Genomic DNA, 24,052 nt, shown 5'->3' on the forward strand with positions numbered 1-24,052 from the left:
ATGAGGTAAATAGAAAGGCACATAAACACTGCCAAATTTAATGTAATAAGAAAAGCCAAAAAAGGAGTTTGAGGAACAGCTAACCAAAAACTCAAAAGGTAATAACAAAATGTTTAATACATCAGAAGCAGAGAGACTGTTAACCTGTGGGACCCCGGACAATCGAGATACAAAAGGAGCACTTAAAGACAATTAAGTCATTGCAGAGAAACTAAATAAACTTTGCTTCAGTCTTCATGGCTGAGAATGTTAGGGAGATTCCCAAACCTGAGCTGTCCTTTGTAGGTGACAAATCTGAGGAGTTGTCACAGATTGAAGTGTTATTAGAGGAGGTTTTGGAATTAATTGATAAACTTAAGAGTAACAAGTCACTGGGACCTAAGAGTTCTGAAAGATATCAAATGTGAAATCGTGGCACTATTAACTATGGTTTGTAACCTGTCCTTTAAATCAGCTTCTGTACCCACTGACCACAAGATAGCTAATATAACGCTGAAATTTAAAAATGGCTCTGGAGGTGATCCCAGCAATTACAGACCAGTAAGTCTAACGTCAGTACCGGCCAAATTAATTGAAACAATAGTAAAGAATAAAATTGTCAGACACATAGAAGAACATAAATTGTTGGGCAAAAGTCAACATGGTCTCTTTAAAGGGAAATCATATCTTACTAATCTGTTGGAGTTTTTTGAAGGGTCAACAAACATGTGGACAAGGGGGATCCAGTGGACATAGTGTACTTAGATTTCCAGAAAGCCTTTCACAAGGTCCCTCTGTCATTTCATGCTAACACCCATATTTTGGACGCTAAGGTTCAGATCTGGGAAAAATGTTATGACACCCTCACCAAAGGCTCTAATGTAAATTTAAGTTGTCATGGGATAAGAGGGAAGATCCTTTCATGGATTGAGAACTGGTTAAAAGACGGGGAACAAAGGGTAGGAATAAATGGTAAATTTTCAGAATGGAGAGGGGTAACTAGTGGTGTTCCCCAAGGGTCAGTCCTAGAACCAATCCTATTCAACTTATTCATAAATGCTCTGGAGAAACGGGTAAACAGGTGGCAAAGTTTGCAGATGATACTAAACTGTTCAGGATAGTTAAGACCAAAGCAGACTGTGAAGAACTTCAAAAAGATCTCACAAAGCTAAGTGATTGGGCAACAAAATGGCAAATGAAATTTAATGTGCATAAATGTAAAATAGTGCACATTGGAAAAAATAAACCCAACTATACATACAATTTGATGGGGGCTAATTTAGCTACAACTAATCAGGAAAGAGATCTTGGAGTCATTGTGGGTAGTTGTCTGAAGACCTCCCCGCAGTGTGCAGTGGCAGTCAAAAAAGCAAACAGGATGTTAGGAATCATTAAAAAAGGGATAGAGAATAAGACAGAGAATATCTTATTGCCCTTATATAAATCCATGGTACGCCCACATCTTGAATACTGCATGCAGATGTGGTCTCCTCATCTCAAAAAAGATATACTGGCATTAGAGAAGATTCAGAGAAGGGCAACTAAAATGATTAGGGGTTTGGAACAGGTCCCGTGTGAGAGAGATTAAAGAGGCTAGAACTTTTCAGCTTAGAAAAGAGGAGACTATGGGGAGGATATGATAGAGGTATATAAAATCATGAGTGATGTGGAGAAAGTGAATAAAGAAAAGTTATTTACTTGTTCCCATAATATAAGAACTAGGGCCACCAAATGAAATTAATGGACAGCAGGTTTAAAACAAATAAAAGGAAGTTCTTCTTCACACAGTGCACAGTCAACCTGTGGAACTCCTTTCCTGAGGAGTTTGTGAAGGCTAGGACTATAACATTGTTTAAAAGAAAACTAGATAAATTCATGGAGGTTAAGTCCATTAATGGCTATTAGCTGGGATGGGTAAGGAATGGAGTCCCTAGCCTCTGTTTGTCAGAGGGTGGAGATGGATGGCAGGAAAGAGATCACTTGATCATTACCTGTTAGGTTCATTCCCTCTGGGGCACGTGGCATTGGACACTGTCTGCAGACATGATACTGGGCTGGATGGACCTTTGGTCTAACGCAGTATGGCCATTCTTATGTTGTTATTTTAACCTACCCATTCTTTAAACCCTTAGTAATGCAGGGGGAGTGTATGTGTCTACACACACATCCTTGCCCTTTAACACACAAGGCTAAGAGTTTAAGAACTGCTTTCCAAACAACTGTCAAAGAAATTCCATTACTGGTTGGAAGTGAGTCAGAATAGCCTCGTTCTGTTACATTGGGTGAACTCTAAGGCCTTAGACCAAACTTAGAAAAATTAACCCTCCTTCCATTCCTAATAGTCAAAGAGGAGAATAGCGTAGAACTTCATGTCTGACCATTCATGGCCTTATACAAACACTGAGCCAGTTAACTACCTAATGTTGAATATATGTACAAAATACAGTGCACACTGTTTGAAAATAGATATCAAGAGATACAGAGAGCAAGAATGAGGGCCTCATCAGATGACTAGTAAATATTCCACTACTAGAAATTCTAGGATTCTAAAGAAGTTGCAAGCATGAGGTAGGCATGGCCACTGTTTTGTGAAGATTTGAGAGAGGTGTTTTCCAGGTGGCACTCTTGCAAATATCATGGAGATGAGCTGACCAGAAATTGTTCTGTAATCATTGGGCTGAGCTAATCCAATTGTACCAATGTTTTATTCTTTTAGGATAAAGTCCCACATTATTATTACTGTATTCCTTGAATGCCATCAGTGTGCTCTCTGCCATTCAAAGCATCAAAGAAGGCATCAATGCTACCTCAAAAAATACTAAATTCAGTGAATTATACAACTTGGCCACAACAAATTATCTCTGATATAAAATCTGTACTGTCTTGAGATAGTTTGTAATCTAGCAAGGTGATATTAATGTGAATATCTTCATAGAAACATTCTAAGTTGGTGCTTGAATAGAGACAGTGGTTCTAAAGACTTGCTAATTCCACATACTCACAAGAAACATTGATTTTAAATGTCATTTCATCGTGTGAGTTGCCCAGCATATCCCATCCTGTCTCCTCTGTCTTTAAGACTGTAAACTCTTTGGGGCAAAATTATGTTATTGACTATATAGCACTGAGATCAAAATGGATCTTAACTAATACATAAATGGTGATTGTTTCTCAAGGAGAGGGATGGAAGGAGTCCCAAACTGACATGGCATCAGGGGAATAGAAGTAGTATGCCAAAGGAGAGCTTAGGAGGGTGATTTGGGGGAAATGTAGGCTATAGGAGCAGCCATAGGAAGAACAATAGCTGAGAAGTAGGCAGGGTGGGGTTGAGCATTTTGAATTTGATGTACAAAGTCAGGGAATTTTGAAGAGGAGAAGGATTCTGAACAAAAATCACAATGGCTGGAGAGGAAGCTGTTATCTTAAGATAATATAAGAAATAAAAATCACTCCAGCACATCAGTGTAACATGTCAGATACAGGATCTCTAAATACTAGTGTAAAAATACTTCAAAAAAAAAAAAGTCTTTCTGAACTCTAACATTGAGTTTCCAAGCAGCTTGTAAGTGGACTAATAACATAACTGAATCTATAGGGGTTTTTGGGGGCTATTAAATTGTAATTTGCCTCAAGTTAAAAATGTTTCACTTTACAAGCAGCAATATGACCTTAACCTTCACTATGTTCCAATGTTTTCTGCTGTCTTCTCAATACGCTAGTAGAAACCACATTGATTTGAAGGATTCTTGCACGGTTGCTTGGAAAAATTAGGCAGCACATCTGTCCATGTGCTTCAGTGTTCCGTGCTTCCAAAAAGGATATACAAAGCATGTGCAAGTAAGACTAACATGCATTTATTCAAAATTAAAAGAAAAACATTATTTAAGGTTCTAATAATAGTTGTGTAAAATATCTTAATTGTGAAAAATATGTAGCCTAAGCCTCCATTTATAAAGTCTAACGCTTTGGTTGCTTTGTCTGTACTTTACAAGGGAGTATTTTACAGCCACTGTCCTCACAATAAGCCACTAGTTATAATACATCATCATCTTCCATCAGTTTAGAAGTGAAGAAAATATACAGTGCAATATTTTTTCTATATAACTCTTAAAATAGTACTCGTATGCAACAAGAGAATTATTAATTTGGCCCTTTCAAGTTAATGGAGTTGCCCCAGTTATGAGTAAGGCCCAATGTAGCCTAACAAATCTGTATTTTCTGTTGTTCTACCTAATTTAGTTTCATTGCAAAGGTCTCAAATATTTAGAGGGGTATGGACTAGAATATGGCATAAATCACTGTTATATGGATGGGTCTCTAAAACTGTGCTTCAGAGTTTCAAGTTGACATTCCATGAAGTTGTATATATGAGTCAGAATATTAGCCCAAGAGAGCCCCCATTATAAAATAATTGATATTGAACTATTATTTTATACTTCAGCCTTTGATTGACTTGATTACTTTCTGCTAACAATTTAAAGAAAAATGTTAATTTTATGTCCAGTTCTGTAGGCATTTGATCCTGTCAGAAAAAGGTCACATTGACTGGAAGTTGATGTACTTTGCACTTCAGAAATGTTATCCAATAAAGGAACAATATGGGGACACATTACAGTTTTGTCGACATTGTAGTATTCTGTTTTGGAAGGTAAGAACTGGCAATGTATAATTTAACAAAACGTTAGAAAATACTTTGACAGTTAGCTACTGAAAAAAATATAGTTGACAGGGAAAATGTTAGTGTTGCATAATTTTGTGCCATCCCAGCTGGAAAGTAATTGAGCCTTAAATCAAACTAAGTAAAGTGGTCATACCTACGGAGCTTGGTGTGTGGTTCCAAAAGAGGATTCCAGATGAAATGAAAAATCAAAAGTTCAGTTCCGTGCTATATTTAGTTTTTAAATCTGTACCAGAAATTGATATTCTGTGCTTTTATAAAGAAAGAAGAGAAGAGTGTTACTCCCTACCTTCCAGCAGCCTTTTCATTAGACAGCTGTAATGCACAAATGCTCAGGGATGAGGAGGAAGCAGGCAGAGGACTAACTTCAACATTATGGCAGCTAGTAAAAAGGATCAATAGTAAAAACATTTTACCATAGTTTTTCCACAGCAGTGATGTAATATTTTACATGATTTAATAACCAGCTATGTTTTGTGAAATGCACTGGAGAACATATTAAAAACGATCTTTCTAAACATGAATTTTGTGTTTTTCCCCTATCTTGCTCTTTGGTAGTGAGTATATTTGTCCTTGAAGGAGGATTTTGTTTCTCCAGGGCAATCTGCTTCTTAACTCTCACCTGAAGTCATAATAAGCCTATTTTGGTTTAACATTTGATGGCTGGAAAAGTGATTAGATGCCTCTTTCTGACGGACTTCAATTTGCAACTCAAAGACTACAGTAGGTTATGATTTCAGGTGGAAAATAAATAAGAAAGAGTTACTTAGAAACCTTGAAAAATCTTCTCCTGAGAAATCATTTTGCTTTTATACATTATATTTTGTTCCTTTTCCATTATTCTGAAATTCTAAAGACATTTACATGAAAGCAAGATTGTGTAAGATTCCTTTTCTGCTCTTTCCTCACTCTCCTCCCAAAGAAGATCATTCTTCTTGTGTGACTATGGGTCCCTTGCATGACTTTGTAATTTGTCCAATGAGGAGTAATAGTATGTATGCCAATAGCAATGTATGAATCACGTCGTTCTGAATTTGAATATCCTTGTTATCTTGTCTGTACCTGCAGACCCTAATTAAATCAGCAGTACAAAAACATGCAGTCAGTATAGCCTTCTGCTTTAAAAAAGTCTAGACAATCTATTGATGTATAGTTCTTGCACTTCTGATAAAGGTTTGCTAGGGAATAAAAGCTGTCCATTGCAGTAGACTCTGTCCTGTAATTTGCTGCCTGGTCAGTAGGAGACGGTTTCCCCTTGATAAAATGCTGCTGGTGATATAATGATGCAGTTAGGAGAGGGTTGGATTTTTTAGTCCTTGTGTATACTAGTTCCCTTTCTAATTTCTAAAGGCTTTTGTTGTTGGTGTATTCCTGTATAAGGGGATGACTGGATACTATTTGACATTTTGCCTCCATTCAAATGTTTGCTAACTGTTGTGCTTCAGAGTGTATTTCATGCATTTAATGCTGGGAATGACCAGTTTTGTGGTATTCTTAGGAGTCTAGAACTTAAGTTGAAGGATCATGGGGGAGTATAGCAGGAAGCAGAAATGCCACGTACATGGCTAGAATGACTAGATACTAAGAATTGTGGAGTATTCCATGCAAGTGTACTTACTGATTCCTTCCTCCTATGATAGGAGTTCTAAGTGCTGCTCGACAGATCAATTCCGAGGCAGGAGTAACAATAATTTCATGGTGGCATAGCACTAGTGATTGCTGTTGCAAGACTTCCCATTCAGAAGTGAGTTGTTTGATTGGGCTGACTGTGGATTTTCATAACTTCTTTCAGACAGTTTTTAAACTTCTCAAATTAAGGAGTGGCTTTAATTTTCAGGCTCTCGGAAAAAGCGGATATGGGAATGTGACAAAAAACTTCAACTTTTAAAATAATTGTTAAAGTTTGCCAGTAGTGGGGAACTTAATTCTTTCTCTATGCAAAGTGGTCTAACAGCTCAGCTTAGTGCTACTAATTTTGTTCTGGTGGGACTTTTTATTGTTGTATTATCTTAAGGTGGCTAGGTCAAAGAAGTGGTGTTTGCATTTGGTTCTGAAGGTACTGAAGTTTGTTGGCACCCTGATCTCATGAGGGAACAGGTTCAAAATCCATGGGCCAATGGGCAAAAAACCTGCGTTTTCTGAATTTTTCACTTTGTTTCAAGTTCCACTGGAATGTAGGTTTCTTGGGAGGTCATGATCATGCAGGATGGAGAGGTCTTGTTGGTAACTTGTGACAGTGACATCAAGACATTTGAAGAGGAGGATGAAAACCTTGAATCCAAGGGAAGCAAGAACAGGAGGCAGAGCACCGGGCCACCACTGTGGCTGAGCAGAGAAGCTACTGTGTTCTGAACTAGTAGTAGCTTTTTTATTATTATTATTATTTTATTTTATTTTGATGGTTTTTTATTTGGGTTCAGAGAATTACAATAGTCAAGCTTTGAGGTGATGAACATGCCAATCATTGGACACTGTGGCTAAATCTGAAAGGTTTCCCACCAGCTATGAATGAAGAAGGAGCTTTTTGCAGCAGTGGTAGTTTTGGCCTCCACAGGCCAAATGGCCACTGAGGCTATGAACTAGTACTATCTGAAAGCAGATGCCCTCAAAGGAAGTGGTGACGTAAAAATGGGAGTTCTTTGGAGTGTTTCTGTCATTCCACCAGCATCATTTCAATCTTTCCAGGATTCTGCTTCAGCCAGCTGCATTTCCTCCAGTTGCTGATGTCAGCCAAGCTGTTGGGTAGCTGGGAGAATGTGCTGTTTGTGTCTGATGTGAAGGTGCTGTAAAGTTGAGTGTCTTCTGTGTATTGTACCTTTTTAATTCCTCCTCCAACCAGGGGTATGGCCAGTGTACCCAAGCTAATACCTTTTTCTTGTAGGACGTGTAGTAGGATTGCTAGTGACTCAGAATCTCTGGTGTACTTCATCCAAAAGATGGTAGCTGGAGCAGAACGAACACACACACACACACACACACACACACACACACACACACACACACTTTTCAAAACCTTGTTGTGTGTTATTGGTTCAGCACTGAGCCTGGGAGAAGAGGGCCACTTACTGAATTACCGGGGAACCTGTATCAGTATTCATGTCGCACTCCCAGTCAGTTACTCAGCCCAAGCCGGAGAAGCTAATAATCCAACCAGAGGACCAAATTCGGTGATGAATCCTAGTCACGTGTCACCTGAGGCATGTTGCGCATATGCTGAGAAGACTGAATTACCATTCCAATACTGTGACCTTGCCTGATCCTGCTGATTTGAGGGATCTAGTAGAAGTGGTATGGCTGCAGAGTTAATAAACGCATATCTCCAAATCCAAATTTAGTAATCTTTGTGGCACCATAATCACCTCCATAGCAATTGATTGTGATATCAGATAGGATTATGACTTCTGGTGTAGAATAAGCATGGATGTGTTTTGGGATTAGTGATGAGATATGGAGGTTTATCTCCTCTACAGCATTGGAGTGTGAACCACATCAATACCATCTAACGAACATTTGGCACTGCTGAAATAATTAGTGGTGTTACTTCTTTCTAAATGGATTATTTCCCCAAAACTGGCACCCTTGTTGGCAGAGATGCCAAAGGCTTGATCAACATAGAGCCTGAATTGCCTCCTTGCTCTGACCCTTTCACAAGCTTCTTAACCAAAAAAAGAGAAATCAACCAAGGGAAATGAAACTTCCGCCCCTGTCATCTCTGATGAGCCTTTGTGCTCTTTGGAAAAAGATGTATACCAGTTTAAATATATTAATGGTAGTAAACCTAGTTGTGACAAACCTTCTGTTAGGGTTTAGTGTGGTACATGGTTTTAACTTGGTCAATAAAATGCACCAATTAGTGGTTGACTAATGTCATTATACACCTCTACCCCGATATAACGTGGTCCTCGGGAGAAAAAAAAATCTCACCGTGTTATAGGTGAGACCGCGTTATATCAAACTTGCTTTGCCCTCCCCCATTCCTTGTTCCCTGACTGCCCCCAGCAGAGACCCCCATCCCTAATCACCCCCAGGACCCCACCTGCTACCCAAAACCCCTGTCCTCTGACTGCTCTGACCGTGGGGAGGTTGGGGAAAGGGCATCCCCCATACTCACCTGCGACAGGAAGTGGAGAACTGCGGCTGGGAGCTGGCGGAGTGGAGTGGGCTGGGGCCAGGCTGCTCCGCTTTCACCGCTGCTGGTGAGTGTGGGGAGATCTCTTCCCCCAAACCTCGTCCCCAGAGCGACACGGCTGAGGCCAGGGCGACGGAAGCAGAGCGGGCTGCTCCCGGCCCCCCACTAATCCCCCGGGCCACTCTGGGACTGCACGGCCCCCAAAATTGCCCTCCCACAGCTCCTGCCCCCCTTGGCCCTGGCCTGGCCCGGCACCCTTAATGCGCTGCTTAGAGCAGCGTATCAGAGCTTTACTGCGTTGTATGCGAACCTGCGTTATATTGGATCGCATTATATCGGGGTAGAAGTGTAGTATCTGTAATTAACACTTATATTTTCCAAACTGAAACTTGATCCTTTACAATACTTTCAACACTTTCTAAATGTTTGATTTAAAAAAAATGGAAATTTGTAAAGGAAAAACACTAGCTAGTTACTTTACATAGGGGTGGGACTGATAAGACATTTACACTTTGTTAAATTACATATTATCAGTACATACTATGAAGAAAATAAAGGAAGATATTTTCTTAATTGAATACCTATAATTCAAAAGCTGGTCAATTTTTGCAAAGTTCAAAGTAATTTTGGAGACTTTGCTCTTTTTTGTTTTCGTTTTACAGTTCCTTTCCTATCTTTTTTAAAAAATAAAAAGTTGTTTTATCTCCTGTTATGTGAAAAATTCACACAAAAAGGAGAATGTCTGACTATACATGGAAGTAGTGACAGTAAAGAAAATGATTTCTCACTTTTCAGTTTTTCAGTCATTCAGTTCTAGTAATCTTTGCTGTTATTTGTAACAGTAATAGTTTTAAAAAACCTTCAGACAGCAAATGTATAGGGTATTTTTTATTGATGGCATTCCTTTAAAACAAATGATCATAGAAAACTTAAATACAGCAGTGAAACCATTACTGCCTACTTCATAGGAGGTGTAATATATAAAAGAACATCTTATACTCTTTAATATTAAAAGAGAAAATGAATATAGCACACACTCATCACCTCAAATGACACTTTGAAAAGTGATTTTTCGAAAAAAGACTGATGTTCATTTTTAATATAGACTAAATATGTAATTACTCAGTGGAGTGAAAATGCTGACATCTAGTACTATTAAGTGATGCACTTTTGTGAGCGCTTTTTGTTTATATCATAACTCTTCCACATTATTATGTGGTGTCACCAATGTGGGTAAATGTCTTCCATTGCTAACTGGATGATATATTTCAGCAGGTCTAGAGATGGACAAGAATGATGGAGTATTTGTCCTTCTTTAATGGTAATTTTTTCAACGGTAGGCAGATCATTGAAGCAGTACGCAGTGACTAACAGCTATTTCAAGCAGATGATGTTCTTGCTCCTCTCAGAGCTTTAGCGGTAGTTTGTTTGTGGGCTTTGTTTTCCAACAGATTAAAGTAATCTAGTGCAGAATATTCCTGTGGTGAATAATAATCAAAATCCTGTACTAAGCTTCTTATTCTAAATGACAGTCCAATAAATCTTACTGTTTCCTCTCTTTTACTTTATTGCACTCCTTCCTGCTTCTTCCTTCATGATCCCCAAGGACTACCACCTTGCTTTGTTACTCAAGGTATTTCATGTGTGTTTCATCCCTGCTTTTATCTGTGCTGGTTCTGTAATGTTGAAGTGAACAAGATGTTCAGTTGTAATTTGTTTCGGTTTGTCATGACTGGCTAAGAACAAGCTATTCCTGCAGCTGTTGACACTATGTTAGATACTGTCATCTTCCAGCCTCAGTTTTGCACTTTTTGTTGTTGTTGTTGCTATTTTTATTGCAGTGTTCCTCACTGTACTGTTTCAACTCAAGGGACTAAATTCAGCCTCTGATGTAAGCAGGTGCAGCTGTCACTGAATTCAGAAAGTGATGCCCTTTTACACTAAGGATAAATTGTGCACAAAGTAGGCATTAATGGCTGTTTCCACACTCTAATGGATTTAGTTCAGCACTGAAATCTAAGAACAGTAAAGGCAACATCACAGAATTATGTCTCTGCAGTATGAAACAAAGGTACTGAAGTTCCTTTTACCCCAATGAATAATTTAATTACACTTTAACCTGTTTTACTCAAAGACCTTCTACAAATAGTCTTTTTTTTAAAAGAGACCTCTTGTGATTGGAGGAAAAGGAAATTAGGACATTGCTTTCTGATTGAGAAATTAACAGAAAAGAATTACACAGAGCACCATAGGCCTGTCGTTGTCATGGGAATGTCATAATTTGCAATTAAGCTGAAATTTGAGGAAGAAAACAATATTTGTCATTTGGTGCTCCTTGTAGACAGTGCACATTTTCATTCAACTTACATTTATTTTGATCTAGTTAAACAGATTTATTGAAATTTGATTGGAAGTGAATCATTATGCATGAGCAAGATTTTAAATTAAAATAACTCTCAGAAGCAAGAGCATTCAGAATCACCGGTGGATATGCAATGCCTTACCTCTGATTTTAAAAAAAAATGCACATAGCTCTTCAAATCTATAGGCTCTTCCATAGTAAAATTGCTATCTTGGTTTAAAAAACAAAAGTGGATTTTAGTTGAGATTGTTCTTCAGCTTCTCTTCCTGACTGAAAGGAGGAACTTGAGAGGGTGATTTTCATGCTGTTGTGAAGAGCAAAACAGACAACACCTGACAGGCTATGCCTTAGAATTACATTTCGAAAGACTGTGGAGGGAAACACAACTAACTCTTCTCCAAGAATCTAGTTCTGGGGAGAAGGTGGGTGCTAGTTGGCTAGTTACAGTATCTGATTTTCAGGGAGAAAGGCTCTTCTACAAACTGCAATGGTAGAGGAGCCTTTCTCAAGAGAATAAGTGAGGTTCAGCTTTCATCTGTTCTAAGTCTTTGGCATCTTTCTCTGCTAACTGCAGCATCTCCTCCTCCCTTTCTCTGAAGGCAGCTCAGTTAGGGACCTTATTGTTAGATGTTTGCTTTTTTGACGGCTTTTCTCCGTTTCCCATGTCATTAAAAGAGCACCCTGCTCTCAGACTGTCCGTATGCCGTAAGCAAAAGAAGGAACATAAATAGATCTTTGTTTTAAAATCTCATTTAACACTTTTTTCTTTAAACTCAGACTAGGGTATTTATTTTTATAGAATGAGACTCTCCCATTCAAAAGTTCCATGGCATCTAGATCCCCATTTAAAATGGATTCTTCATCCTTAGCTTGTACTATTGTGTCTACATATGTGTGCTTCCATACCTAGGTTTTAAGGAATTGAATTCAGAGCTTCCATTTTAAGTTCTTGTTTTCTGTGAAATACAGTTCCTTTTTTTTCCCTCATTGAAATGTCAGTGGAATACATCCATCGACAGCAGCAGTGCGTAACGTTAATAGTAGAGGCTGTATGATTTCTTTAACGTGTTTTTACCTTCTTTGAGCCTTCCTGCTCAACACACTGGATTTATGGTTACACCTAGCAAGTACACTAAAAAGCAGGTGTTTAGGAGCTTTATGAACATTGTCTTTTAAGATATTTACTAACCTCACTATCCAGACTCGTTCAGGACTTTGTGTTTACTGCAGCTATAGCATTTCCTTCTGGTAACAGTTGTTACAGATTACAAAAGAGATGTTACTATTTAATCATAAAATTAACTCAAATCCTGAATGTTTTTCATCAGTACAAGATCCTCATGCTGAGGCTAGGCTCTCAATAACAGTTTTAAAGCAGGACCAGATGGCTCAGTGGGATAGCATTGATGGAGCCTTTCAACTTGAGGTCACCAATTTAAACTCTGACTAGTCCAGTATTGAACAAAAGTCAGTGACTGAAAATGCCATATGCAAAACAAACTGGTGCTCTGTCAGCCATTCCTCCAGTGTCACAATTGGCTATATCTGCAGAGAAACTGAGAATTGGGTGCAAATTACACTCTCCTCACCCTTACTACAAATATTCTGCCTAGAATAAGGTCCAAGGCAGTATAGGAAGCTTGCTCTGCTGCTGTCCTCCTTCTGTGTGTGGGGGGGGGGGAGTTGTTTGGGGTTGGAGGGCATGGGGGAAATGAGACATCAACTTTGTATCTTCCCCAATAACTAAATACAGTACAGTGGGGGGAGGAGGGGAGCAGGAGGGAGGAGGAGTGATCTAATTTCTATGATTTTTCCACTGTTATGAACGCTTTCATTTTAAAGTGCCAAATTTAGGCAAGCCTTTGATAGGATATTTTAGACTCGTTATTATTATTAGAATCTAATCACTTAAAAGAATTATGCGTGGTAAATGAAGGTATGACTGGCATACTGAAGGTATGACTGGCATTCTATGCATGCTTAGTATATGGTTGAGTATTTGCAAGATATATTAACCAAAATGCACATAACTTTAAAACACACCCCCTCTCACATTCCTTCCGAATGCTGTTGCACAGGGATCGGCAACCTTTGGCATGCAGCTTGCCAGGGTAAGCACCCTGGCACGCCAAGCCGGTTTATTTACCTGCTGCGTCCACAGGTTCGGCCGATTGCGGCTCCCACTGGCCTACAGTTCACCGCTCCAGGCCAATGGGGCGCAGGCCAAGGGATGTGCTGGCCGCTGCTTCTCTCTTCCCCCATTGGTCTGGAATGGCGAACTGCGTCCAGTAGAAGCAACGATCAGCCAAACCTGCGGACGCAGCAGGCAAACAAACCAGCCTGGCCCACCAGGGTCCTTACCCTGGCACGCTGAGTGCCAAAAGTTGCCGATCCTTGCTGTTGCATTTTATGTTGGTACAGTGAAAATATAAGAAAATAGTAAAATAACCATAGCAGGGAAGGAGTTCTTAAAAACTACATAAAGTGTGCATGTTGGTCTCCTTACAGCTCAAAGCATGGAAATTAGGATGTGGCCCAGTTTATATAACTAATACATTTTGACAATTTTTGTTTTCAGTTTTCTGTCATCCTTCTCCTGAAAGTAATTTTTCAGAAGATAAAGGAAATGTTGAAATGGAAAAACTAACAGAGCACAGCTTGTTGGCTATGATTTAGAAGCAGCATGGGGATCAGCAATAAAAGTAGCTGCTTTCACCTCTGTCTCCTGTTACAATTTATGGTGTCACACAAGGCTCTTTGTCCACAGTTTACCACTTAAGCATTAAGAGTGTTAAATCTTTAAAACTCAGACGTAATGCTATTGAAATTCTAAATGACAAGCAATACGTACTCCTTGAGAGTTTCTCCCAAATGGATGTATGTGGCAATCCCCACTGTCTTTTAAGCCTCTTATCATTCACAAGAAAGGGCATTTTCCCCACTACAAATACAGCTAGCTCCAACACAAGAACTATGTTGTAACTGGTTCCTTCCAATCCATGGTATTTATAGAGAGAAAGAGCCCTGAGTTTCCTGCCGTAGCTTCCCAACAGATCTGAGGAACAATTTGAAGTAGGGTTCAGTCACTTGACCATTTCCTCCCTTGCAGAAGAGGAAAGGAAGTAGCACTGAAATTCTTTAGAACTTGAGCCCATTGCAGAAGGAGAATCTGATTCTGCAGCATTTTCCACTTGTGAAGTTCCACATTGCTCCTGCGCTTACTTCTTTTAAAAAAAAAAAAAAGTTACACCCCCGGCCCCCCCAATAGTTAATACTAGAAGGGGAAAGGTGGGGTGGGGGAGGAGGGAACAGCTTGGAAGAAAAGGAAAACAAGAAACAGATGTCTCTGGTATTTCTGTTTCTTCACGTGTAACCATGTTTGTGGCAAGGATTGTCTTGCTGAGCACATAGCTAGCACTAAAGTGAGAGAAGACAGGAAAAATAATTATATAGGGAAGAAGAAGAAAAAAGAAACAAGTTGTGCTACTGTACAATTCTCCAAGAATGATATTGCTCCAAAACATATTGGTCCACCAGCTGTGTTTGATAAACAAGTGATCATTCGGATTGATAAAATGTAAATGCTGCTACTTTTATATAGCTGTCCCTGCAGTTTTCTCTCCATTTCCTTTCCCCAGTCACTTTGCCTTAAGAATGTTAACCAGAGAGAGAGAGTGTGTGTGTGTGTGTGTGAGAGAGAGAGAGAGAGAGAGAGAGCCAATCCTGAAGCTCTAATTACAGTTCTTCTCCCATTTATTTGTGTACTCTCTCCTCTCTATATATGTTCTGCCCAAAAGTGAGTTAAGGCATATCACTAAAATACTAATCCATCCCCAGGCCATCTCTGACCTTTAATGCAAACCCCACCATCACCACCACTGCCTTAGCACTTCTCTCTTTCCCTTCTAAGCCATTCAGTGTATCATTGCCAAAATTATGCTCCTTGTTGGTTGATCAGACCATATCATTTCCCTTTTTGAATCACTCCACTGGCTTTGCCTCGGCCCCCATATCAAGATTAAATCTCTCAACCTTGCCTTCAGAGTCCCGCACAACTGTCTGCCTATAGATCTGATCACTTACTCTCTTCCAGTGGCAACAGCCTTGCAAACCCCTACTTTCCATGATGTTCCTGTTCATGGTGTGTCATCCCCATTCCAGTGTACAGTCTCCTCTCTCCCCCACCCCGCCCTCCGCACCCTTCCCGTTTCATATACATCATAAAGGCCCACATTTTCCTTAAGGCCTGAAGACAGGCAAAATTAGATTAAAGATCTAAGGTAACTATTTCCTCTGCACCACCCAGTGCATCTTCTCTGCTTTCTAGGTTATAAATTTGCTGGAGTACAGGCTGTCTCTGTCTGTTTTATACAGGGCCAAAAGTTCTTGGGACAAAAGGAGAGGGAATGTGGAAAAGCTTGTTCTGCTGTGATTTCTTGTTTGTACCGCAGTAGTGCCTAGGAACCCCAATCAGGGCTTGGAGCCCCATTGTGTTGCTATATAGGCACTGTGTACACATAACAAGAGAGAGACTGTAAGCTCCTTGGGACAATGACCAAGTAACTGTATGTTCTTGGCAATTTTTTCTCTGTAAGGGCCTTGTAGGCTTTGATCCAGAGTCCCAAAAGGCCAGTGACTTAAAAACTGTTGTAGTCAGTTGCCCAGCTACTTAATTTGTCTTTTTAAAACGTAAAACTGAGGTGTGAATTCTTGCAGTTCTTTTCTTTTAAAATCAATGCTCAGCAGCTTTTTGTTTTTGTGGGTATTTTTTTAAAAGAGAAAATAACCTTTTCCCCTCCTTTTAATTTCACTAGGATACAGGGCATCCCTGCACAGCCAATGATCCAGACACCTGTTTCATGCCAGTTTCTCCGCAGCACTTCATTGATCTCTTCAAATTTTAAAAGGTGCAATAGCCTTGTTTTTGTTTTTATTTTTGGTCCTCTTTGTGAAGAATCATGCAGTATGTATTATGCTTTGTGTGCAATATCTTTTTAAATGTACTTCATAGTAAAAAGGGATGTCTAGGAGGGAGGGGGGAAATTGGAGAGGTGTATTCCAAATGCTATTTGTGTGCAGAAATGAACTGAAGAGGAATGAATATTTCCAAAGAAGACACATTCTGTAGAGATGTCTACAACAGGCTCTTTTGACTCCAAGAAAGAGTACATTTTTAGTCCTGCCTTTAAATCCATTTTGTACTGATTTTAACATTTCATTAAGGCTATTGAGACTTAGGGGAGAGAGGAGTTGGAAGGGCTATTCTTGGAGTGACCAAAAGCAATTTGTCTTAATCCTTCACTCTTTTTATGCCACCATTTTCCAAGTACTAACTTACAATTTGCACATTTATAAATATTCATCTGATTCCTTTTTGGACTCCTTCATAAATATCAAGTCAATTACCAAGTTGGCGTTAATCATTGTGAGTTTGTGTGTGAATAAAATAGAGTTGTGATTTATCTGTTGTTGAACCTGTTATGAAGGAAACCAACCTCTGTACATACATGATGCAGAATATTTATTTTTCTTAAAAGGTATTTTATTAACCACATCAAACCTGTTTAAAGACTTCCTAAATACTATGGGAGGCTGTTCAGTGGCTGCTGAAGAATGATGGGTTTTTCCAATGGTAACCAGAGTTTTTCATTTTAAGTTAGGTTTAAACTGTTGCAGAAGGACTTTTAGAAAGAACACATTACTAAGCTTTAATGCAGAAAATGAGTACATTGGTGGTATTACATTGTTCTAGTAAATGAGGCTCTGAGCTGAAAATTCTTTGCACTAAAAGGCAGCTTGTTGATCTGGAGCACCTTCTGCTGATTAACCCCATAGTGACATGAATTCTGCAAGAAGCTATCTTCTTATACTTCGTAAATTACAGAGGAGGGGATGGGGTGCTGTCCAGAGATAGGAAAAATAAAGTTCACAGTTTTTTGGAGAGATCATTTACCAACTGTGTAATGTAAAGACAAAATACAAAACATATTATATATCACACTGCTTGTTTTGAATCTAGTTTTGTACACAATGTAATAAATCATGTTTTACCTATTACTCTTTAGTAATTTCTTTTGCATTTAGAAATTAGTCCATTTGAATTTATAGCATTGGCTTCTGTGTCCATCACCAATACAGGTTAGCATTTGCTAACTGAACTAGAAAAATGTGTGTATATCTTCTGTTCCCATAGCATTTTAAATTCATTTTAACAGAGCCAGAGCTTTAGCAGTAGTGGATTGTACAGGAAAGAGAGAATATTTAAGTGCTTGAAAAGAAAAGTTAGCTCTTCACAGTAAGTGAACTATTCTTCCCTGGGTTTAATACCGATGACCTGTCCTTATCAAGGGAGATGTGAAAGGTAACAACCCTTTTTGCCCTAAAGCTTAACTAAATAAAAATCAAATGTTGAGCTCCTAAGACTCTCTCCTTGATGCAGTTGGTTTTAGGGTTGTGTTGGTGTTTGTTCTGAGTCTACATGCAAGGCATCCCAAGTAAAATGTTAAAGAAACTGAATCTGATGGTAAGAAACAAGGCTTACTATTTTTGCATTTACTGGATTGCTAACTCTTTTGATCTTATTGCAAGTCTTGTGACATGTGATGTTTTCCTAAGCCCCAGCTTCTGGAGTCAGAACCTCAGCTTTCTATCCTTAGAGTTGTGGAGAAAAGCTTGAAAATGGGACCAAAAAGGTTCCAATATCAGAGGTCAAATAAGAGTCCTCAAATAGATTTTAAAAAGAAATCTCATGATTTGTAAGCCACTCTCATGAGTGTAGGGGAGGGCAGGGGCTCACTTGTGTGAGCACTTGGGGTTGTCACTATAGTTAGCGGCTCTCAAACCTCTTTATACACATTATTGAAGCTTCACAGTCCTGGGGTTGTAGTTATAGCTTATCCTACATTTTACAACTGGGTCAACCGTAGGCAAAGAGAGGTTAAGTGACTTGTCCAAGGACATACAACATGTCTGTAATAAAGCACTAGCTCTTGCTCCCAGCTATACTCATTAACTAATGATTCTTTCACCAGGGGTTGGTCTGGCTACCTTAACTTTAACATCTACAGTCCCCCTGGGACAGATGATGACATTGCTGCCTATCATACCCTATTTCATATTTAATTTTGTAGTGATATAACCAGTTGTCATAACTTTAGTCCCAGATTTGGACCTTAGCGTCCAAAATATGGGGGTTAGCATGAAAACCTCCAAGCTTAGCTACCAGCTTGGACCTGGTACTTGCTGCCACCACCCAAAAAATTAGAGTGTTTTGGGGCACTCTGGTCCCCCTGAAAAACCTTCCCTGGGGACCCCAAGACCCAAATCCCTTGAGTCTCACAACAAAGGGAAATAATCCTTTTTCCCTTCCCCCCTCCAGGTGCTCCTGGAGAGATACACAGACACAAGCTCTGTGAATCCAAACAAACAGAGTGACTCCCCCTCTCCGTTTCCAGTCCTGGAAACAAAAGCACTTTCCTCTTCACCCAGAGGGAATGCAAAATCAGGCTAGCAAATCCAACACACACAGATCTCCCCGATTTCTTCCTCCCACCAATTCCCTGGTGAGTACAGACTCAATTTCCCTGAAGTAAAGAAAAACTCCAACAGGTCTTAAAAGAAAGCTTTATATAAAAAAGAAAGAAAAATACATACAAATGGTCTCTCTGTATTAAGGTGACAAAATACAGGGTCAATTGCTTAAAAGAATATTGAATAAACAGCCTTATTCAAAAAGAATACAAATCAAAGCACTCCAGCACTTATATTCATGCAAATACCAAAGAAAAGAAACCATATAACTTACTATCTGATCTCTTTGTCCTTACACTTAGAAACAGAAGATTAGAAAGCAGAAACTACTTCTCCAAAGCTCAGAGAAAGCAGGCAGACAGACAAAGACCTCAGACACAAAATTCCCTCCACCCAAAGTTGAAAAAATCCAGTTTCCTGATTGGTCCTCTGGTCAGGTGCTTCAGGTGAAAGAGACATTAACCCTTAGCTATCTGTTTATGACACCATTTCTCTTCAACAGATATCTCAATACCCACAGGAGATCAGTAACTGGCTCAGACTCCCTCTGGCAACCTTGAAGTGATGCTGCTTGGCAGAGGGAAACATATCAAACTCAGGTTCACTTCTTTCTCCTTCCATCAAAGACATCTGTTCCGGTTTGCCAAAGTGCTGCAAACTCTGTCCTGCTTGACTCATTGTTAAAGCTTAAGGAACATGGTGAAAATTGCTTTCTTCTACCCTCTAGGACAGAATCTGCCTAAAATTCTCAGTCCATTCAACACTTCCAAAATGGATTGTTGTAATTTGCTATATGCGGGGCTGAATGTGGACACTGGGCGGAGACTCCAGTTGGTGCAGAATGCAGCTGCCACCTTCTCTACAGAACAGACCACCATACATACATAACCTTTGGGCTCCAATTACTCCACTGCACCTGTGCCACTTCCCGCAGCTCCTATTGGCCAGGAAAGGTGAACCGTGGCCACTGGGAGCTGCGAGCGGCCGTACCTGTGGACACTCAGGTAAACAAAGCGTCTCACAGCCTGCCAGGGCTTACCCTGATCAAACCGCGAACCAATAGTCCTCCAATACTCACAATGCACTGAACTCTTTTTTGTCTGTCCCTTACCCCATCAATAAAGATCCTTGTCACCCCATTTTCACCAGTAGGCACAAGCTGTGCTGACCCCACTAGAACAGTTCTCCACTGCACATCAACATGGAGCCTGTTCTGAGAGCAGCCACCTGGCCCCCAATCAGTGTGTGACTGGGGTACAGCATCCTCCACAACTTCTCCTGGAGCAACAGGCTCGTGGAGGTGGGCAAACAGCAGACTCTGGTCTAGCGCTGGGAACACATGAAGCATGTGAGGCTCTTGTACAGGAGAGTAAAGACTCCAACAGTCACTCTGGGAAGGTGCCTCGTTCATGCCCCTTCTATGATAAGCTGGACCAGATGCTGTCCAGGGCTGCCAGTGCAGAGCCTGAAGTTGCACACAACCTCCCTCCCGCACCACTGCCCAACCCTGCCAGCCTCATTGCTGGGATGCCAGTGGAGGCCAGGATGAGGTGGCAATAAGGACCACAGAGTTGGTCCTTGAAGACTTGCAGGACATAGAGCATGTGATTCTGCTCCCTCTATCCAGAGAAGCTGGTTGATGAAATCTACACGCACCCCATCCCCAACAAACCTGAACCACAGCAGGACCTAAGGCTGGGGAGTTAGAATGGACTCCCTCACCCTCCCTGACAGTATCCCCTCTTGCTCTGGTGCTATAGTCCTGATTTTAAGTCCAGCTCCCCACTCCACTTCCACCTTCACAGGGCCCCTGAGCAAAACCCAGCTATAAATTAATGATTTTACTGATTGCCAGTTAGCAATTATTATGCATTTTGCAGAAGCAGATCAACAAACAATCTTTGTTCATTTCTCAGCCAACATGCAGGCAGTGATGGTCCTGGTTCTGTGTGGATCAGAGGAAGAGAGAGTGGGTTTAGAAAAATCTCAGTTGGGGTCATTATAGAAAACTTATAGTGGTTTGTCTAAAGTTAGCAACAGCTGTCTTTTTTCCCTTGGAAGATTTACACAGTTTCAGTTCATCTCCCAGCCATGCCCGATCATGCTGTCCCCTTACAAACAGAAACCACACAAGAATGGAGGCAGGGGTTGAGGTGGCAGATGGGAGTTAGGCCCAGGAAGGAGAAGAGAACACTTTTCGGTTGTCTGAGGAAAAAAGTTAGTCACAACAGTCCTTTCTCACTTAGACTCAGGAATAGTAAAAATTCTGTCGTCTTCTGTCATTGCCCCACACTGAGACATGCTGCATGAAATGGGGCTGAGAGCAGGATCCTAATTGGCAGCTGCATAAACAAGAGGGTGTCTCTTTGCAGTGGCGAGGCAAGAGTGACCTGGTGCTGACTTGAAATGTCAGGGAACAAAAATAAAGTTGTACTGTGTCTTTTTCTTTCCCTGTTTAATTCAGCAGGCACAGGGGCAAGATTTTGTGGTGATGCCAGGGTGGATGAGAGGGGGTGGGCATCGTTCCTGGTTCATATTTCCCTTTCCATCAAAGCTCCGTATGCTAGCTGAGAACATAGTCTATTTCCAATGGACTTGCCTCCCAGTTTTGGAAGCATATTCCAGTAAACTTTTGGTGTAGCAGAAACTCCAGCTGCATCTTGAGCTTCAGTTGAGGTGTAAATTGTTTTGGTCCATTGTTGTAGGTGACTAAACCCCTCCATTCAGCAATATGTAGGGGGTGCCTGTTAATATATGGGTCTGTCTGTTTGCCTGGAATAGAATTTTGATACTAATATGTGTAAACAGAGGACAAAGGGCTTCTGCCTAGTCAGATGGAATTGTTAGTACAATGGGAATAGATAAGAGCAGTTAAAGTGTTACTCAGAGCACACTTTAAGATTGCCTCAACCCCTATCTCAAAGCAAAATCAAGCAACCAGTCGGGAGGGGCAAAGGGACTTTGGGGGCAAGGTATAAAACACTAACAGACCAAAGAAATGCCTGTCCCTGACCCGGAGCACAACCTCATGCCTTACCCCTCCCATGGGGTACAAAAGAGGTGGGATGAAGACCCCAGACCCAAAATGGAACATGACCCTAAGATGTAAGGGGTGGGACTCTGGGCATGCATTTCAGGTATAATTATGCCTCCTGAGGAGGGGGGATGAGACACTGGGAAACAAGGCTCTGCAGCATCAGAGTTATAGAACACATGTTCGCTGGAAACTAACCCCAATAAACATTGCATTGTCTACACTTCGGCCTTCTGGTCTTCTGCTTTCTGTCCGCATGACAAGAACCAGGGGAGAGTGTGAAGGGAAAGCCCTCTAACATTGCCCTTTAGCAGAAACATCTCTCTGGCATAGATTTCCTCCACAGAAGTGGAAAGCCACATCTCTTTTCAGCCTGGATACCTTGAAAACATGCTATGTTCTCCAAAGGTTGCCCAGCCTTTAAAAAAAAAGAAATCGCAAATTGGTAACTTGGAGGGAACTGTCACCCCCACCCCATCCCTTGAGACACTATGGAAATGTCATAAAATGTTGTTAGTACATGTATCTTACCCTTCGTAGCCACTTCTTCCTCATGGGCTTTTCCAGCAGCTGCATAGTGGGTGACACTGTTCCTCAGCACAGGTAGACGTCATCCTCTGCCTCCCTGCTGTGCCAGGATATGTGAACATACGGCATCTCTGATTTCCCTTGACTTCTGGGACCCAGGATCAGCATGCAAGTACAGAGTTTGTAAACCCAACTTGTCCTGTGCCCACACGAGGCAAGTACTTCCTTTTACCTTCACAAACGTTAGGGAGAATGCAGCAGGCAACAGTTCTATGAATGTCATTGGCCACACTGACATCCAGACCTGTGTGGACAGCACCGCTGAGATTTCAGCCTACAAAACTCATATTCCACAATCATTCTGCAGCTATTGAGTTTGTAACTAAATTCACTTTTTCCAGCTTCAGTTATGTTGGGGTTTCACAAGCCAAGTTGGAGCAAATATGCAGGATTCTCCCAAAATAACAGTTGGTGCAGACATGCCGTAAAGAACCATATCATTTGTGAGATGTAAAGTTCCTTCTTCAAGTACAATCCTGATCTCCTCAGCACCCTGGCATCATGAAACTTTCCAGTGTTTCCCACAATGGAACTGATGAATCTGACTCTGTGGTCCACTAACCCTTGCAGAGTGAGTGAATGGAAACCATTTAGGTTCACATGCTCACCCCTTTTGGCAGGCACAGTATTGGGATGTGAGCACTATCAATGGCAGAGTTTGGAAATCTGATCCTCTGTAATTGAGCTATTTGTTCTGGACCTCTGCTTATGGCAACCACCCATGGGTAGATCCGTGTTAATTGTCTTGCAAACCAGCACAATCCTGACACTGATAACGAAATTTCCAACTGTGAAGTGGTTTGCAATGGACTGACGGCTGTCTGGTGTTGCCAGCTTCCAAACAGCAATAGCTACCCACTTCTGAAACAGTATGGCTTCCCTGAATTGAGATCTCTTGCACTAGAGTCGTGGTGCAAGCTCCTCACACAGCGCCATGAAGGTCTGGTTCCTCATTCAGAAGTTCTGATGCTATGGCTGGTCATTCCAGGGGTCAGGGACAGTGCTCTGGAACAGCTCTGGAACAGTCCCTTCAGTGCGACACACCCTCTTAGGATCTCACTCTTTCACTAGGGTAAGCCACTTTGCTTCATTGCTTCCTTGGACTGAACCTCCACACTTTCATCACCCCTGCTTCACACAGTGAGCGCCCGTCAATGAGTCCACCTCAGATGGGCACCTGAGAGATACTTCTACACTCAAAGGCAGCAATGCCCCCAGCCTTCAGCATCTGCAGTGACTCTCAGCCAGCATTGTAAAAGCGGTAGGGTTTGTTAAATGTCTGGAACACAGCCTAGAAAGTCCTTGGTTAGCATAGAGTAAAAAGTTATAGCATCGTCCATTCTGGTTACCAAGGGTCTCAGCCAAGCAGTGTCCATCGTTGGCTCCCCCTCTGTCCTCTTTGTTCAAATTCCAAGGCCAGTCCCTGCCTCAGTCCTTTGTTCCCAGCTGGTCAAATGCAGCAGGCTTCCTGCAGGGGGGTGGACCATCCATGATCTTTAGTTGCTAGGTAGCAAATGTCCAAGAGATTGGCTTTGCCACTGTCTTCATGGACTTTCCGATGATATGGGCCTCAAACTCGAGACAGCCAGACATCAGCTACACCTGTGTAGTAGCCTGCCTGAGAGTAAACACCTTTTTTTCCATCCCTTTAGGTGGAAAATGCAGGATATAGGGGAAACTGAGGTACACAATATTCATACAAAATATTTACAAAAAAAATCCCCCTCTGTGACAGCAGGGTTCCAAAATGAT

At 41.0% G+C, this 24,052-nt stretch overlaps 1 protein-coding gene across 5 annotated transcripts in view; it reads left to right on the forward strand.

Annotated features, from left to right (window-relative positions):
• FBXO25 (F-box protein 25) overlaps positions 1-21,915 on the forward strand; it is a 75,674-nt gene extending 53,759 nt beyond the window's left edge. For 2 of the 5 annotated variants that reach the window (XM_030555537.1, XM_030555540.1), the window contains exons 9-11: positions 4,484-4,627; positions 10,393-10,419; positions 15,963-17,205. In XM_030555537.1, the coding sequence (XP_030411397.1) occupies positions 4,484-4,627; positions 10,393-10,419; positions 15,963-16,052 (261 nt within the window). In that variant the 3' untranslated portion in view covers positions 16,053-17,205. The other 3 variants (XM_030555538.1, XM_030555539.1, XM_030555541.1) reach the window with 3 other exon arrangements.
• The last annotated feature ends 2,137 nt before the right edge of the window (positions 21,916-24,052 follow it).

Source organism: Gopherus evgoodei, chromosome 3, assembly GCF_007399415.2.
Source record: "Gopherus evgoodei ecotype Sinaloan lineage chromosome 3, rGopEvg1_v1.p, whole genome shotgun sequence".
Lineage (NCBI taxonomy): Eukaryota > Metazoa > Chordata > Testudines > Testudinidae > Gopherus > Gopherus evgoodei.